Raw genomic sequence first — 18,928 nt, 5'->3', positions numbered from 1 at the left:
GCACTAGCCTGAAGGGACTTTAAGCTAGTGTAAAATCAAATGAGATGTTTTAACTTTAGATGGACTCAGAGAATGAGTGGCATGACAGAAAGTGACTTTTTACAACTATATTAGGAAGCTTTTGTTTTGATTACAACCCCAATTTCAGATGTGATGAACCTGTCCTTCGACACGGAAATGTACCACAGACTTTTAAGGTTGTGGTAATTTGACCTTGTCTCGATCAAGATCCCCTAAAAGGTTACTGACCTATATCTAATTTCCCTTTAGAATCTAAAATTATTGAAAAAACATTGTTCCTAATGAATTGTGAGAGCATTTATATTGCAATTAACTATTTGAAGAGTTTCAGTCAGGCTTCAGTGCTCATCATAGTAATGATATTCTCATACCATCTTCTTAGAAGTTAAATCTCAGCTGGTGTTTCTGTGTTTAATTTTGACACCTTTCTGAAAGGGGGCATCGGCTGTTTTACTCCTGCCTATACCTTAATGTTCAGCCTTTATAGACAGTATATATGTTGTCCTGTCTTTCTGGGTTTGATCCTGTTTCTCCTGGACTAAGCCAACTCAATTCAGAGCTAATCTGTTTAGCTGTGTTTCAGGATGAAGCCACCTAAAAGAGCTGCTGCTGACATTAACCTACTTTTCTTTAAATTGAAAGTACTCCTGGATCAGTGTATCAACGTTTGTTGTTTTTCTGCTCTGTCTTTTCAAACTCCCAGTCGGTTACAACACATGGCTGCTCACACTGAGCCAGGTTCTGCTGAAGGTTTCTTCCTGTACTTTTCCACGATCGCCATATGTACGTTTAGTATGAGTGATTGCTGTTAATGACTCAATGCAATGCAGGTTTGTTTAGATAGAAAACCTTTTACCAACTGGCATAATAAATGGAACCTGACTACACTGTTATTACTGGGATTGAATTGGTATGTAACTGAAGTTCAATTTGGATCTATCTTAATGAATGAATTGATTTAATCATATATTTCTGTATATAATTTGGACCCATCTGTCTTGTAAAATGGCATTTGTTGTGAATTGGCTCTATAAGAAAAACTGAATTAAACTGAACTAAATTGAACTTGCATACCCACTGATAAACCACTAATTAAGAGTAGCCTATTCTTGTGACAGTTATTGTGGGGAACTTGCTGCCAGATTTCAGTGCACAATGGGGTAAAAATGCTGGTCACAGGCAGGGCAGAAATTGTATCTGTTTGCTTCATTGATGAAGAAGATAACTTGTTTCATGTAACAGTGTTGTCACAATTGTTCATTTGACACTTTGGTGAATCAAAGCCAGACTGATCTCAGACAGAGGACCTTTAAATCTTTCCGTAGGGTGCTGGTTTGTTAAGTCTCCAAGTTACTGTGCTCATTTTTCCTAACTCCCTCACTGGATAAGTTGCCATCAAAATCTTCACCTTAATTTAAGCTGGAGACATTGCGTTTTGCGCTGATGCTGCAGTTCAGCATTTCATTTGTAAAGTAATCATTCCTTTGCGACTTTCAGCTGTGTTCTTGGATGCTTTGTACTTTTTTTCTTTCTTTATGCTTTTTTTTTTATTTTTATACATGTTCTTTGATTTCAGTTATGGAAATTGATATAATTATTGTAAGCTCCAAGACAAAACTCAAATGAGAAGGGAAAGCTGTAAAAATCCTTATAAAACCTTGGGCCACCTCTGCAAAAACAAAATCAAACCTAGATCACAGTGTTTGCCTTTATCACATCCTACACCAAACCATACCTTCCTAATTAGAGCACTCTGACTTGCTGAGCTTTGTCCTGTTGATCACTTTGCCAGGAGCTGCGGCCTATCTGGGTCCATCGTCTCTCTTGCTTGTGGACTGAATGATGCACCACTGCAATTCACTCCTGTTCAGAGCTCCATCTCTCCCTGGTTTTAAATATTCAAATGGATTTCTTTGGTGCACTGCACTTGTGACCTACATTTATGGATTCTTTACTATATTTCTGAATAATTCATTGACAATGTCAGGAGAAATATTTTAGACAAAGGCATTTATTACTTTGTTATTCGTACGTTTGGACATTTCAGTGTCAGGTTTCCAGCCCTGATTTAACCTCCATCACTCTAAAGTGTGTAGATATATAGAAATCTACTCGGGCTCCTTTAAATTCACCCAACCCTCCTCTACCCTGCTGGTTACCATGGCAACGCCTTTGACGGGGATCCACAGTATATGAGGCAATTTGATTGTTCCTTGTAAAATAGTGTATAATGTATGGGCCTTATTTTAATTCCAGTCTTGGCGTTATTGATCTGCCTTTAATGATGGTTAATTAAAGAAATCGTATAATTGATAGAATCTCATCTCTGTTTATCGCCCTCCTCTGATTCTCTGTGGCTCTCTATTAATAAAATCAGCCAGAGAAATTAGTATCCCTCCCTTGCAGCCTGAAAGAAACAGGGAATGTTTACAATCGACTGCCCTTTTATCGAGAGGATTCCTGCTCGATGAAGATAAGGGATCAGTGTCAGTAATCGGGATACAATCATGAAAGGCGTTCATTTGGTTGATGTTTACGAGGACCATGTAAAAAAATTTTAAAGGACGTCGCAGGGATTTCTTTTTGTTCTTTGCTTGATTAAAAGTGAATTTGCACTGTTAGAATCAGGTTTTTCAAATGAAATGTGACGCCCTAACATTGGCTCATATATCTTACTTAGTGTTTTATGTTTTGGTTTCTCTTCTAAAAGCTCAAATATCACACATGTCAGGGTTATTTTGTGTCCATGCTGCAGACGTTGCTTTCATTTATCCTGCTCAACATCTGATACATGACACACTTCAGCAAGTTAAGCTTAAAAATAAATAATTACAATTTTGCATCTGTAGATAAATTTGAGTATTTTTATGTAGTGTGTAGCTGGATCCCATACCCAATTGTTTTTGTGGTTTAGGGGGAGGGCTAAGGGGCATACACTTTTAGGGCACACCTGGGCTGAATCCCATTTAATAGGGTTATCACTACCCCTAGCCCTCCTTGCATCCTTGAGTGCTTAGTTCGGGTAGCCATTAAAATATCTTGGACACAAATTCAACAAGTTGATAATTCATCAGTTCTCACTGGTTCTTTGTATGTAAATATACATGTTTGAGTTAATTTTCCTATATGTGTCTTGTAAACAGTTATCACTATTGTAGATGTCGGCGTACATTATTTTTCATGTTTGTTATGAAAGAACAAAATAAATTGCCAGATATATCCTATTGACAAATACATCTAATTTAGTCTATTTAAAATATATTCAGGCTTTTCATAGTCTAACAAAAACTATGCAATATGATATATAGCTGTTTCACAGCAGCAGACTAATAAATATACTAATCTTCAAACAGATTTGGAGATCTGACTGCAAATATGCCACAAATTCATATACTTAGTACGTTTGTTCTCCATTGGGGCAATACATTAGAATACGTCAAAGTAGACATTACAGTGATTTTCCTATTTTTGTGCCCCTAAGAAAAATCAAAAGTTTTTTACGGCTACAAAGCCATTTTGCTTCACCCCACCCTTACTCCGTAAACGACGTTGGTGGCCTACCATTTGGAAACGTACAGTTAGGGGGCTAAGAATTAGAGCTTTGATATGAAAGTGGATACCCCCCTAATCAGCAAAAAGCAGCAAAGATAAACCATTTCTTCATTATGTTGTGTAGTTTATGTATAACAACATATTTTATTTGATATTATTCCTCTATAAGCCCTAAAAACTAGAAGGACTGGCCGATTGTATGGCAGCCCCATCTTCATCAGTCTGCCCCAGGGCAGCTGTGGCTACAATGCAGCCAACCACAATCAGTGTGTGAATGTGTGCATGAATGGGTGGATGACTGATTGTAGTGTAAAGCCCTTTGGAGACCTCGGACTACATAAAGGGCTATACAAGTGCAGGCCATTTACCATTTATATTGTCAAAAGTATAGAAACGGAAAAACCCTCTAATAACTTTAGCTTGCTGGATTCTGAAGTTTTATCCTAGTTAAAAGGAAATGTAGCAAGTACATTTTGACATTCTGAAGTATACTTGCAGTCAGACTAATAACCAGGATACTTTATGTTTGAAATTTAGTTTTAACAACTCATGCAGGCATTGAAAGTCATATATTTTTACATATAATGAAACAATTACCATCTGTTATTAGTTCCGTTCATCTTGTTGATCTATTCTATAGTATTTAAATGTTGATTGTACAGCATTTTGGCACAACCTAGGTTTGTTTTTTAGGTGACCTATAAATGTTTAAATGAATTAAATAAAAATGAACAAATGGATCAATTATGTATCAGCTTCTTGAAGGAGTGTCGTATTTCACAGTGAGATATTTTTACCACTACCTTCATTGAGAGCCAAGGGATAGGGTAGCGCTAGGGGTAACCCCTGGGAAATAGGATTTAACCAAAGAATCCATCAACACTTACCAATGTATTTTGTTTTATGTAATTTACAATTTTTCTCAACAAGCAAACAAATTGATAAAAAACGTGGTATTTTAAAAACAAACGCTGTAATGTCTAGTTCTGGTATAGTGCAAAGTAAACACTCAAAGTTTAAAAGTTTTGACAGACTTAATTATACTTGCAGTCAGACTAATCAGAATATTTTCAAGTGCTTGAAGAAGTTAACTAATACTAAAATATATTTTAGTATTAGTTAGTATTCGTATACTACTTGGTTAATATAAAAAATACATTAGACTATTCATTCACCAGGACATATACATGTAAACTTGCAAATGGATGTAAATACTTCTTGATTTTCACTCGTTTTTCTTTTTTGCAGCATTATAATGCAGTTCTCATCAGTTCCTCTTTTTATTCCTTATATGTTAACCAATGGGGCTGCACGGTGGCGCAGTTGATAGCACTGTTGCCTTGCAGCAAGAAGGTCCTGGGTTCAATTCCCAGCTGGGGGTCTTTCTGCATGGAGTTTGCTTGTTCTCCCCGTGCATGCGTGGGTTCTCACCGGGTACTCCAGCTTCCTCCCACAGTCCAAAGACATGCCTGTTAGGTTGATTGGTCACTCTAAATTGCCCTTAGGTGTATGAATGAGTGTGTGCATGGTTGTTTGTGTTGCCCTGCGATGGACTGGCGACCTGTCGTGGGTGTACCCCGCCTCTCGCCCATAGATTGCTGGAGATAGGCACCAGCTCCCCCGCGACCCACTATGGAATAAGCGGAAGAAAATGACTTGACTGTTAACCAATGCGTGTATTTTTAAGCTTTCAACCACAGGTGAGACAAAGTTAAAAGAACCCCGCATTTCCCCACAAGAGTAGGGAGCAAATCTTGGGAGCAGACCTTTATCTGATGTCCATGTTCTGCAGGAGGATGTCATTTATTGGTCGTAGCTTCCTTTGCCCGTACAGAGCATGCTCTCTGCCTATATGCGGTGTGCGGAGCTGCATACACCAAAGCTTAAGAGTCACAGTGCAAGAGCTCCCTCTACTGCTTTTTCCCAGTAACAACCGCATGGCTTCATTGCATGTGGGGTGAAGGCACTCTTCCTGAAAGGGGAAAAAGACGCAAGAAAAAGTCCAGAACTCTCACAAAAGTAGTTTATTGTGCCTCTTACTGTTTATATGGCTTTTCTTTGTATGACAAGAGTTGAAATAAACAGGTATTGGCAACACAATGGCCATGTTGACAAACTAAAACACATAAAACAACATAATCTCAATGTCCTGCCAGCATTACCATCAGTAACATCTTGACAGCCCAGCAGAGAAAGGAAGGTTGAGGTCATCACACAAGAGATATTGTATGGCAGCACCATGCTGAGGACATTCACCCATTGACCAAAGACATTTTAAAGCATTCACATACACATACCGTCACACACAGACACACACAAGAAGACCTGCCCATGTTCAGAAGACAAGTCTCACTGCAACCAGACGAATGCTCATATTGCTTTAAACAGAGATTGAAAAGAACCTCTGTACTGTACATCAGCCATGTTCTCCCAGCTGATCGCCCATCCTGGCGTTTTGGCAATTAAGAATTGATACATAAGAGCGCACATTCCTCTCCCTCAATAAGATCTGAGAGTTTACATTAGAAGACAAGATGAGATAATGGCTTTGAGAGCAGAAGGCAGTTTGCTACAAAGATGCCCAGCAAGGGTGGTGATGAGAGTCAGACTGGCATCCATGCTGTTTTTTTTTTTTAGACCTTCTAGGCGTGCACACAAAGATGGGGGTGGGGCTTACATTCCACACACAGTTAGAAATACACACATAAATATTGCCTGTTTCTAGCATGCCATAAGAGCATCTAGTGTTTGGTCCTTTCTGAAAAGCCCTGAGTCTGATTACAAATATCTCTCATAAAACTACAAAAATCCTGCTTTTGCCTTAATTTATTGTGTTGATGTCACTGTGTGTGGATGTTCATGTCTGAGCTAATGTATGCATTCACTCTGGTGATTTCATCAGATCTGTCTAGAGACTCCCCGATCAGAGTTTTGGGGCTGATTTCCGATCTATGGTTTTTGTAAAGCAGTGACCTGCCTTTTTCAATTTTTTGTTGATTCTGATTTCTGTTTACAAACTACACTGCAGGCCAAACGTTTGGAAGCAAGATTTACTTTGTATAGACACAATATAGTTCTGTTAACATATTGTGCAACAAAATAAGCTGTATGATTATGTAGAGAGTCAATGATCAGAATACATTTTTACTGTAATTAACAAGTATTTAAGGCTTTCTTTCCTAGAATTTTCCCTCTTCAAAGCAACCTCTTCTGACTTCAGAAACAGCATCACATATAAATCCACAATATTCCTTCTTTGTGCTCGGTTAACATCAATGAATACTTAAAGTTAAACTGAGAAAAACAGTGTTGATCAATGAAAACAAAGTCTGATCATGCAGTAAATCAATTGTAAAATCCAGAGAAATAACAGTTTAGTCATTCTGAAAAGAAGCATAATGTCGGCTTCAAACCTTTGGCCTGTTGTGTAAAAATAAAAAGTGTTCAAAATATTTCTTTGGAGCCTTTCCTGACCAGGAGTTGACATCTGAATTTGTCTTTAGCATATTAGCAATCTGCACCATTAGCGCAGTTAACAGGCCTACTAACTGTAAACGTCAGTCTTCATGTGTATTTCATGGATAATGCAGACCCCATCTTTAAAATTTTAACATTTCTAATCAAGCATGTCCCATAATTGACAGAGGTTGAATGCTCAAATCAATAAATCAGAGCAATTTGGGTGTAATATGTTCCAACTTCCTGTTATCTATGCAACAACCCAATAGTGGGTACAAATTCACGTGGCATCCGGCTACTTCTTTGAATACATAACGAACAATACTGCAAAAATACGAATTGATAAGTACACACTGAAGTCTAGCTCTCTGCCATAGCAGTCTGGATAAACAGCCGACAAGCCTACTTAGAAAATACAGTTTTCTTTTAAATAGCTTCTGACAGATTTTGCGCTCCCTCTGATTTTATTTTTGAACACTGCACTGATACCAAAACCAGCAGACGTTGAGTCTTCCTCCTGCAGTAACAACTTCCACACCGAAGGGCGCTGTTGTCAGTGCAGCCTGGTAACGCTGTCATATGGTGCGTTCACAGATTGGAAAACGATTGCATTTTTGAGTTTCTAGCCAGCCAGTCACCGATCAGGGAAAAACAATCTGAAAATCGGACGTTTTTACACCACATCCCTAGTTCTGACATGCTAAGAGGGGGATATGAAGCCCAGAGATGGCGGCTTTACTCTTAAAGGATAAGATGTGCTCAAATTGTTGACAAAAGTGCTAATTTTGCAGTCAAGTGTAAGTCTCTGTCTCGGCACATTAACCCTGGAGGCACATCTCTTACTGGGAGAAGTCTAAGGAAAGTGTGTGTTGTTTCTATGACTGAGGATGTGTTCATAGTGCACGTGGAAAGTGAGCACTTTAGTGTGAGTAACGCCTGATTGTAGCTGGAGTCCCTGCCTGTAGTCAAACTCATTCTTAACAGCTGACTTTCCCTAACTTTGGCACAAAGATACGTCCTGCACATATCGGCTTTAATGGCAGCAAAAAAAAAAAAAAAAATGCCAGTTCCCTGATAACAGAAACCAATTGGGTCACTGCAAACATAATATCAGTTCTGTATGATTATCATTGAGATCTGCAGCAAGCCAAAGTGCTCCAAAAACAAGAGAAGATAGAGCTAAGCTTCTGCAAACCATAAGGAAGACCCAGCCAGCTGTAATGATGCTTCTTTCCCTCTGAATGTCTTCCCAGGAAATCTCCTAGATTAAACCAGATTAAATCTCCAATATAAAACCAGAATAAACACATGAAAGACAAAATATAACATTATATAGATATGTATGAACTTATTTAGTAATTCAAACAAAAACAATCAAAAACCAACGTTCAAAAGCAATAACCACAAAAGAAAAAAAAAAGATTAGCATACTCAATTTGGTATTGCCCTGTACTTTTGTTATAATGTGCTTGTTGTAATCCATCTGAATTCATCTGCTCAGTTCTGGTGTCTGGTTTGGCTGTCCCCCTATTTTATATATCAAGAATAACAGTGGGAAAGGAAGAAAATATTCAGCTTTTCAAAGAGGTTGCGTTCTTTTTGTCACGTTAACTTCCCTCGTGGCTAAGCCAGGAGTTCAAATGGTCTACTGCCGTCTCTTCTTGACTTTATGTTTCTGCAGTTTCTGTGTCATGGACCAAGTGGCCTGAGTTAGAAGAGTCTGTACACTTAAGGCTCTGCTGTGCTCCAATCAGGAGGACACAGTGATGTGCAGCAAGGAGAGCAGAAGGAGGAAGCAAAGGTCAGCATTTTTTTATTTTTTGTATTCAGGATATTCAGGAGGAAGAGTGAGTGAGGTTTTGTTGTATACCTATATGTTTGTGTGTGTGTGTGTGTGTGTGTGTGTGTGTGTGTGTGTGTGTGTGTGTGTGTGTGTGTGTGTGTGCATGTGTCAAGAGACTGTACGTGCATGAAATGTTCTCTTCACTGTGCCCTCCCAACAAGGCCTTTCCTCGGCCCATCTAAGTTATCCAGAACCGCCCAGGGCTCCCCGTCACTGTCCGAGCCCCTGTCTCGCTCCTCATCTCCCAGGTCGTCATCGTCGTCCTCATCCTCCTCTTCTGGTGACGGCTCGCTGCAGTTTTCTGTGCCCCAGCTGTCGTCCTCGTCCTCAACCTCCTGCTTTACAGCCAGTGCTGGTGGTGCTGGCGGTGGAGGCGGTGGGGGAGGTGTGCTCTCGTTGCACTCCGTTTGGTCTTCAAACGCGTCCGGGTTCTCGAGCATCTCCCTGATCAAAGGAGGCATTGGACCTGGGATCTCCATCTTGAGAGTGATAGCTCTCTCTGCACCTGGATACAGAGATGACATGACTTGTGTAACCAAAAGAAATGCAAATATGTAAAAGTGCAAAAAACATTTGAGTGAATCTTTGATTCACAGTGTGGCTTTATAAGCATAGCACTGCAACCAACACCCATCAGAAGCTCAAGCTCAGTCAGATATAACAGAGAACACCTTGGAGCAACCATTTTTAATTTCTCCATCCCAGTTTTAAGTCTTTGTAGTCTAACAGGTTCTCTTCCAGGGTTGCTCTGTACTTTGCTTCATCCAACTCCTCATCAGCTATGACCAGCTTTCCTGTCCTTGGTAAACAAAAGTATCCCACAGCATAATACCGCAACTATCATGTTTTAACAGCTGAATGATGGATTGAACTGTGTTTTGTGACATGTTCAAAGCATGGGATATTGTTTTAAAACCTAACCCTGATTTAAACCTCTCCACAACTCTTCATGATGCTGTTTTCTCACTTATGTTCTCTAACAAACCTCTGAGACCTTCATAGACCAGCCGGTGGACCCTGTTTAATATGTAAAGATAAGTTCTGAAGGTTGGTTGCACAGATTTTTATGAAGAATTATTGTTATTTTTATTAAGAGTAAAGGGGGCTGAATGAAAATGTGTGCTACGCTTTTCAGAAGATTTATCTATTTTTGGTTTTAAAAACCATGGTTAATATCCTTCATCATGCACATAAAATCCTAATGAAAATCACTAAAGTTTGTGGCTGAAACATGACAAAATACATTTAAGTATGAGAACCTTTGCACTGCAGGTTGCTGTTTTTACAACCTTTTTTTTTTATTTCATTAGAACTATAATCTAAATATTTCAATGCATTTCATTCATGCACTAGAACTACTTTTATTAAAACAATATATATAACATATTTTTTTTCTAGTACTCCAGATCTTGCTAACATTTGAAAGCATTTGCACAATCCAGTATTGTTTGGATTTCTTTTCTACCTTCATCTGACCAGATTTTTAATGCTATGAACAAGTTCTTTCTTTTATGTAAACCAAATTGGAACAAAGGCAAAAAGTAATATTTGAAACAAATATTATCTAGCTTTCAGCACCAGCATATTCTTACAAAGTAAGTTGTTACTTACTTTGCTCTTGCTGACACTGAAGCCACCAAGGTGAAGTTAAAATGCGTCAGAAAATATTAACTAATTCTTACACATGACTCAAAATACTGACCTTTAGTGCTGATCCCCCTGAGGTCGGTGATCTTCATCAGCATGCGAGGGAACATGTGGGGTTTGTTGGGGCGGCGGCGACGGGCGTAGATCTTAAGAGCCTCAAGCAGAGGCTCTTGTAGCTTATCCACTTTTTCTGGCTCCTCAAGATCCATGCGATCTGAGAAAGGATTTAGAGTGTACATTTAATTAATTTTATATTTGTTAAATGTAAATTATACACACTTTCAAATAGACGTTTCATATTAAAAGATATATGTTAAATTTGATTAATAAATTCCTAATTTTGAAGCAATTAAACTGCAGAAGAGCTGATTCACAAAAGCTACTTTCTCTAGCAGCTCTTTGAAACGTCATGTGTATGCATGCTGCAGTACCTCCGCAAATGAGGCAGATGGCACTGAGGAGACCAGTTTCAGTGTCATCCATCTCCAGGGGTAGAAGTTGGCCAGCAAAGGCAAACACCAGGTCTGTGAGTGGTCCGAAGCCAGCATTGTGCATCTGAGTTCGGTTCAAAGTCAGGCCGTCTGAGAAGGTCATCGTGTCCTGTTCAGGAGTGTAGCGTGTGCAGATTCTCAGCATCTACAAGCAATAAAAAAGGTGAGTTAAAAAACAGGAAAAAAGACAAAAGAGTGTGTAAAGATATGATAGACATGCAAATGAGAGCAAAAATCATCTAACAAAAACATCTATTCTCAAGGTATTTGTATTAGATGTTTTACTGGGACAAACTTCCCTGCAGTACCACCTTCAACCACCAGATAACAGCATAATCTCTGCACAATCTCAGCATGGACTATTTGGCTCCCTTTATTTCCTAAAAACTGAGTGTTGAGAACATGACATTGGCAAAAAAAGCAACTCCTCACCAGAATGTCCAGGCAGGCCGACTTTAGCAGAGTGATTTGGTCAGCGATAGTAAGGGTGGTGAAGCCCGGCAGGCGCTTGGCAAATTCCACAATCTTGATGATGCATTTGGTGGAAAGCTCACTGAACTTGTCCCAGAGACCCAGATCCAATTGAACACGGTGGTCTGAGCTAGAATTCTGAAAACACAAGAGCAAATACAGTTCAGTGTGTTGTACCATCAGGAAATATTCTACCCTGTTTGCATAGAGGACCGAAGGTGCCAGAGCCTCGCAACACATTTACATTTTCATCAATCAAATAAGAAGCAAAAAAAAAAATCCATTTACATGTTGCATCAATCATTCAGACACAATGCAAATGGGAACTGAATTTGTTAAGCCATGCAATTTTGGACATTAGTGTGACTTACGGTGGTGTATTTTCCCAGCTGGCAAAGCGAGGGAAATGTTTCCTGGTGAGCTTTGCTGACTTTATTGACCAGCTCTTCAAGCTCTCCACTTAGCTCATAGCTCTCTGGTAGCACCACCTCCTCCTTCACATCCTTCTTCTTCTTGTTTCTGTCATTACGAACCGCTATACCGAGGCAAAAAAAGGTCAAGAAATTGCAGATGTTAGCCAAGATCTGGTAGTAATTACCAAAAGTTCCTTTGTGTTTGTTATATTAAGAGTTCAGGAACATAATAAGGAGTATCTCTTTAATGGTTTGCACATCATGTTTCCTCACTCACTAGTGGAAACAATAACACAGCAGCAACAGAGGCTGCTCTTAAAGGCACAGACACCAACACCGACAACATCTATCTCCCTTCTCTCACCCAGTCACTTCCACGTCGATCAATCTGTCCACCGAAAACACACAAGCCAGTTCACTCTCTGCCTCCTCTCCCTCCTCCGCCTTCCATACTTTCCTTCCTCTCAGGATATCCAGTAATAGCAGAAGCACAATGTGATCCCGGTCTTAACACACATCCCACACAAACATTACACCCACATACATATCCCTTTGGGCTCTGTAAAAGGGCAAGAAACTGGCACTTACAGCCATCAACAGTGTAAAACGCAGAGGGCACAAAAGCAGGGTCTTTGACTCTGCAAACGGCACGAATCCTGCCGGGGTTATCTTTGTCAGAGCTCTAAATCATATTTTCTCCTGCATTTGTGTTCATGAATGAAGGCAGTGTATTTTGCCTGCCAGAGGGAAGAGAGTTTTGTGGTGAAACAGGAAGTCAGATTAATTTTGTGAAGCAATTAGTCATATGATTTGTGTAGTGCCAGCCTCGCCCTGGTCACCACCCCTGAAGGACTCATCATCTGCTTCTGTGTCTACACTGCATTGTTTCAGAGTCTCTGCGTGAACATTAAAACAGTCTAAAGTGAGTTGATCCAATAACTTCACTCAAGCACACATAACTCCATAGGCTGAGTATTAAGTGCATTACACTGATACGACCCGAGTTTGTATGGGTCCTGAAGCCGAATCAGTTCTGTGAGGCCACTTCTAATTAAAGCCACCAGCAACCATGGGATTATTAACTTCGCATCATTGCATAGCACATTAAATAAAATTTCACGGTTGAGTAAAAAGCTGACACTAGATACCATTGGAAAGCACTGAAAGGAGAAAAACTGGGTGTGTTGAGATGATGCGTGTCTTTTAGAATGTGACTATAGCAAAAACATGCCGTATTAGGTCATTTCTCTGACCAACTGATCTCAGAAATTTTACTCTTACCTCCAATGCTTAGACACAATATCTCAAAAATCTCAAATAGTGTACAAAAAACATTAGGTGTGCTTGCATGAGACTTTGGGTCAGGCTTTTTGAAGTATTACAAAATCATAAACAGTTAATATCCTTTCTGAAGTGAATAACGTTCTTTATTTAGTATAAATCCAGATTAGATGGTCCGGGAAGCTAAAGCTAACAGTGGGTGTGAGTGGGGATAAAACCAAAGTGGACATTTACAATCCTAAAATAACTCCAATCTCTAAAACATCACAGCAGCTTATGCAAATGATATTTTGTGAATTCTTAAACTGTTTGAATTTTGCAAAGGGTAGTTATTTAGACAAAAGCCGATGATTATTTACACAGGAAATGGAGGTAGAAGGTGTTGTGCCATCTGTGTTCTTCCTGTGTGAAACACATACTGAGAAAATAACATGGAAAACATTTCTGGCCATAGTAAGTGTCTGAAAAATAAAGAAAGTGTAAAAAAAAAAAAACAACTCTAAAATAGCAGTTACTGAAGCAGCTGTGATGTTCTAGTTTTTTTTATACAGCTTTACTTTGATATCAGATGGGTATTCTGACTGCAAATGCTTTGTATGTTCTGTTCTTAGTACATGTTTCACACAGGAAGATTGTTGGTGGCACACTGCCTCCAAGCTCCATGTCTTGTGTAAATAAACTTCGGCTTCTGTGTGAATAACCACCCAATAAAACCGTGACAACAGTTTAAAGGTTTATAAAATCTGTAAAAAAAAGTCTGTATTCTTCAAAAATCCTGAATTATCCTTTGTGCACCCTTGGAGGCCCTCTGCTTGATTTGCTTATGGCTCAGTTCAGCCCTGCTTTTACAACTTGGTCTTCCTGTCTCCTAAGTTGAGAGAACCCACCTTCCTTGGACATGCCGACCTCAAAGCACTTCTGCAGCCTGCAGTACTGGCAGCGGTTGCGTGTGACCTTGTTAATCTGGCAGTTCTTGTCTCTGTGACAGGTGTATACCATGTTCTTTTGGATACTGCGACGGAAGAAACCCTGAAGCATCAGGAAGCAAAAGACAAAAGAGTGAGAGGGCAAGAAAAAAAAAAGACAATGCAGACTATAGTTGTCAAAGAAAGGATGTGACATTTAACTTTGAGCTCTTTCTCTCTTTAACTTTGCATAAAAATAGCAGTTTTAGAGAAGCATTAGATGAGTCAAAGCGGAGCTAAGTAGGCTCCTACAGGTTCTCCTCACCTTGCAACCCTCGCAAGAACTGACCCCGTAGTGGTACCCTGAGGACTTGTCCTGGCACACAAAGCAGGGTTTGTAGACACGAGGTGGAGGAGGGGGAGACGGAGAACTGGGTACCATCTCTTCTGAGCTGGTGCTCTGGGTCTCCACCGCTGTGGGAGGAAAGAGAGAAAAACATGTAATTTGTCACTAATTGTTGTCCTGCAGCTACTGCCTGGTCTACATATACCTCATGTGCACCTGCCAATTCATACAGCTAATGTGTCTGATTGAGTGTGTCTACAATCTCAGACGTGATCTGACAACCACGCTCATTGCCCTTCAGTTCAAGTGATTTACCGTTTCATCCTTAGGCCTAAATTACCACAATTATCTCTTTTCAGAAGTGCTTTATTTTGAAAACCCAGAAGTGATCTTGTTTGAAATGATGCTAGCTTGAGAGAATAAGATTTCAAAAAGGTATGTTTATTTTTTTCTGAAACAACCCAAAGCCCTTTATTACAGTCATATTTCAGATGAATAAATGTGAACATTATTGTAATGCTAAAGCTAACATTAACAGATTCCTATAAATCTTTAATAGCCCATGGTCTGTGAACATCCCTGGCTGATAAATCAAACGCACCATTTTGCAGGAGAATACACACATCAAATGACAGAGCTTCGGTCTACATACCATCTTAACTTAGCTCTTTAATACATAAGATAAAGATTGTTCATAAGACTTAAGTCTCTGACTACAAGCTTGTCTTCTGAAGCTTGGATCATTAGCAGAACTCTGTAGAACCTGATGACATGCTGAGCTGCAGGACATCGTCCCTCGAGGACCGGAGTTTAAAAACGTGCTAATGAAGCTGCTGTTTTCTTTGACACCATTTAACCTTTTCTCTCAGGCATTAACTTCTTCAGCCTACATCTACAGACAGAGTGAGACAATTGTGATATTACACATAAAAATTGCTCCACTGTTGTTGAAAGCAAGAGCAGGCAAAGGCAAAGTGGGCCCCAGTGACAGTGTTTTCTTCTGTTTTTGTGATCTCCAGATATCAGGTCTGCATGTACACCACACAGTTTTTTAAAGATCTCCACTGTGGAAAGGCTTTTGGAAAATATTTCGTTGCCAAGAATTCCGTTTGCACGTGGATGGTAGGTGCAAACACAGAAAAACAAAAATCTCAGTTCAGGAAAACATCCAGGTCAGTGTGTTCAGGGCTTCAGTCCAGTCTAAACTCTTTAATTCGCAACATAAGTCAGACCCATGCCATCATCCAATGAAAGAGAACAGTGGTGGTACACTGGAAAGGATTTATCCCTGAGACCGACTGAAAATAGTTTCCACAGCTTTTTTTAACTGATGTTACATTTTACTAAAAGTGATAAGCTTAAACCTTAAAGAGATACGAGGTAAGGAAAGCAGGCGACAGATTCCTGGCACTAATGACCTCCACCCCCCCATGCTTCAAGTCTTAGAGGCACATTTATATCACTGATTCATCTGAACATAGTTGAATGAAGAGATAATGATTTCCTGACAGCCTCAGAGTAAACTATTTTTTTACAGCAGTATGCAGGCAAGCTATCAACTGACACGTAGTCTGATAGGTTTTAGAATTTGCTACTGAAGCCAAAAGTCATAGCTTGCTTCTCCTCATTCCACACACTAATAACAATTCATGTAGCTGCCTAAGAGGCACAAAAACAGGCACATGACAACCCAAAGGCTCACACAGCTGGTGTATGGCTTGACTTTGGACTTGTGACATCAGTTTCTACTCAGGTCACATACTTTCTATGGTACATTACACTTCATAACATTTCAAAGCAGACCTTGTATAGGCAGTTTTATGAATGTGTGTGTGGTGTATAGGATCCATAGTTCCCCTGAGAAACACAAGCTGCTGCACATACAGCAGATCAGATCTTCGTCACACATGCTGATCTGAATCAGCGCAAAGCCACCAACCCTTCTCCATCATACACACACATGGTTAAAAAAACACATTCACCCTTGGTCACCATCTAGCCTCTACCCCCAACCCTGAATCCCACTAACCCTTGACACATAAACCCTATTTTTCTCTTGTTTCCTGGCCCTAAATTCCTCAGTGCAGCCCTGCCAGGTTTTAACAGAGGCCTTGGCTCGTAAGGCGGCCTATAAAGGTGGTCCCATGGCCGAACTGGAGGCCCAAGCCCGGCTGGCAAGCACTTTATTGGGACTCGGTCACCTTGGGCAGCTATTCACACCACCAGCTGTGGCTCCCAGCCCGTAAAAAAAGGCAATCATAAAATGAAAAACAGAGAGGCTCTAAAATTCTAACTTTTACTGCCCTTGCCTCCCCCTACCTTCAATGGAAAGCACAGAGGGCTTGCCTAAACTTAACCTACAATCTCCTTCCTTCTTTGTCTTCTCCTCAAGACTGAGGCAAAAACCACCAGCTTGGCTTTTACAAGAAAGGGGAGACTTCAAAAGGAAGAAAAAAGAGGTATAAAACAAAGAATTTGATTTTTTTTTTTTTTTTAAAACAGCAGTGGGAAGAAGAGGTGAAGGGAGGATGGAGCTCTGTGGGGGGAGGGCAGATCTCGTTCAAGACCAAGTTGACCATCACTACCACTTTTGCACCCACTGCTGTGACGTCTCCAGTACAACTTAATTAATGAGAGTAACAGAAATATAGAGACATTCTTAGTTTATTGCTCAATGCTAAAACATCTGGTTTTCATGTGCATTTTTAGTTGACTCTAAAGAATCCATTCAAATTCCAGCTTTGAAAGTCCTACCTTGCTGGAGGCAAATATGTTTTCTATTAGCTTTTAGGGCAATCTAGAAGCCAAATGTGCAAATCAATCTGCAACCTGAAGTTTACACCCACTGAATGTTTCTACAGCAGTTCTCATATGTCCCTGGCCAGAATATAACAAAGCGGCGGGGTCAGCGGGAGAGCAGAAACCCTATGAACATGCCATGGAACGCTGTTTATGCAATAATAACATCAGCAAATGAGGCTCCAGACCAAGCGTTGACAACTCCATTAAAAAAAAAAGACAAACCATATGTGGCGTCAAGAAACAAACATTGACTGAGTCTGTCTAAACGGTAAAAGAGCAGGAGCCTAGGACGGAGAAAGTCCATCTTGGAGAAAACCCAAGACAGCAGCAATAGAGGAGATATATCAGGCTCTGTTCAACACTTTGAACCTGCTTGAGAACATGACTCCTCAATCCACCTCCCAGAATGAGCCTCATTTAACCCACTCTACCCCACGGCGCCACAGTGAGAGGGCCCATTCAGGCCACCACTCAGTGTCCCTTTTCCCCAGTCTCTTCAGCCCAGCTCATCACTGTTTAGAAAACAAAGCCCTGTAAAATGAGAGGCCCACCTTATCAGCCAAAGAGGCCCGAGTTACTATTTGCATGACAATCTGTTGGCCGAGGCTGGAGAGCCGATGACAGACAGATGAGATGAAAGAAGTGGGATAGGTGGGTGGCTGCTGTTGTTAGGCAAGAAGAGGGTATAGGTTGGTTATCTGTAGCCACTGTTCGCTTCCTGTTAGGGTAAGTATCAGTTTACCCCCTAATCCGTCGTTGCAATGGTCTCTGTGCACAAGTGGTCCAGCTGCACTGATCAGACCTAATCCTCTAGTCCCCCCACTAAACACACACGCACTAGGACACACAGAACCATCTGTCCCACTCGCATTAAATGCTTCAGCCTAAGTGGGATGTGGAGTACATCACACTCCACAACCTCATTAGATGTAAAATGTGACTGCACATGACAGAAATAGCCATTTAGCTGAAGGTGACTTCAACTGGGTCAATTGCATAAAATTCTAGGTCAAGTCGAGTGTGCCATTCAGCATGCATTTACAAAAAAGAGATACTGAAACATGAGATGTTCTTGAACATGAAAGGTGCCTGCTGTTCCCTCAGCTGGAAATGGAGGAGTGTTTCTAATGTATGTGAGCAAAGGCATGACTGTGCAGCTCCTATTTTGTGTTGCAACACAGCTCTTTTTTAACTAAGCGGCATATGACATTCTGGCAGTGTAGCAAGTTTTCTTTCACAATAGTCCTGCACGTTGTTTTCTTTTTCTGCTCCACAAGTCTCATCTTGGCATGCAATAGAGAGTGCAAATGGCTTACCCTGAGAACATATGGGAATCGCAGTACCAAAACAAGACACCAGAGAAGTATTTGTAGGTGTTAGTCTATAGCTGAAATTTCATTTAAATGTGCGACAGAGTGAACTTTCAACATGTCCATCTACTACAGTTAGGCCCTATCCATGCGGAGATGAGCTTGTATTCATAAAGGTATTTTGTTGTTTAGGAGTTGCGTCCATGCAGCTCCGGTGTTTGGGGAGACCAAAAACAGTAACCATGTGCCAAATTGAAAAGATTTCAAAACACTGGTTTCATGTTTCCATGTGTGCATTTGAAGAACATCTTTTCTGAGACGATGACGTCGTAGCTCCACCCGTATGTAACCTGCAATTTCCTCTTTGACCCCATGTTGCCACCATGT

The 18,928-nt window shown here is 40.3% G+C and overlaps 1 protein-coding gene across 8 annotated transcripts in view; it reads right to left on the bottom strand.

Annotated features, from left to right (window-relative positions):
• Positions 1-5,582: 5,582 nt before the first annotated feature.
• The window catches only part of rarga (retinoic acid receptor gamma a), a 76,816-nt gene continuing 63,470 nt past the window's right edge, over positions 5,583-18,928 (bottom strand). For 7 of the 8 annotated variants that reach the window (XM_047367319.1, XM_047367475.1, XM_047367116.1 and 4 more), the window contains 7 exons: positions 14,409-14,557; positions 14,066-14,207; positions 11,856-12,019; positions 11,446-11,622; positions 10,954-11,158; positions 10,578-10,736; positions 5,583-9,380 (listed from right to left, as the gene is read on the bottom strand). In XM_047367319.1, coding sequence (XP_047223275.1) covers positions 9,016-9,380; positions 10,578-10,736; positions 10,954-11,158; positions 11,446-11,622; positions 11,856-12,019; positions 14,066-14,207; positions 14,409-14,557 — 1,361 coding nt within the window. In that variant the 3' untranslated portion in view covers positions 5,583-9,015. The remainder of the gene's footprint in view (positions 9,381-10,577; positions 10,737-10,953; positions 11,159-11,445; positions 11,623-11,855; positions 12,020-14,065; positions 14,208-14,408; positions 14,558-18,928) is intronic. The other variant, XM_047367157.1, reaches the window with a different exon arrangement.

This window comes from Girardinichthys multiradiatus, chromosome 1 (assembly GCF_021462225.1).
Source record: "Girardinichthys multiradiatus isolate DD_20200921_A chromosome 1, DD_fGirMul_XY1, whole genome shotgun sequence".
In the NCBI taxonomy this organism is placed as follows: domain Eukaryota; kingdom Metazoa; phylum Chordata; class Actinopteri; order Cyprinodontiformes; family Goodeidae; genus Girardinichthys; species Girardinichthys multiradiatus.
The sequence above is the reverse complement of the archived record's forward strand: the minus strand, read 5'-3'. Positions and strand labels throughout refer to the sequence as shown.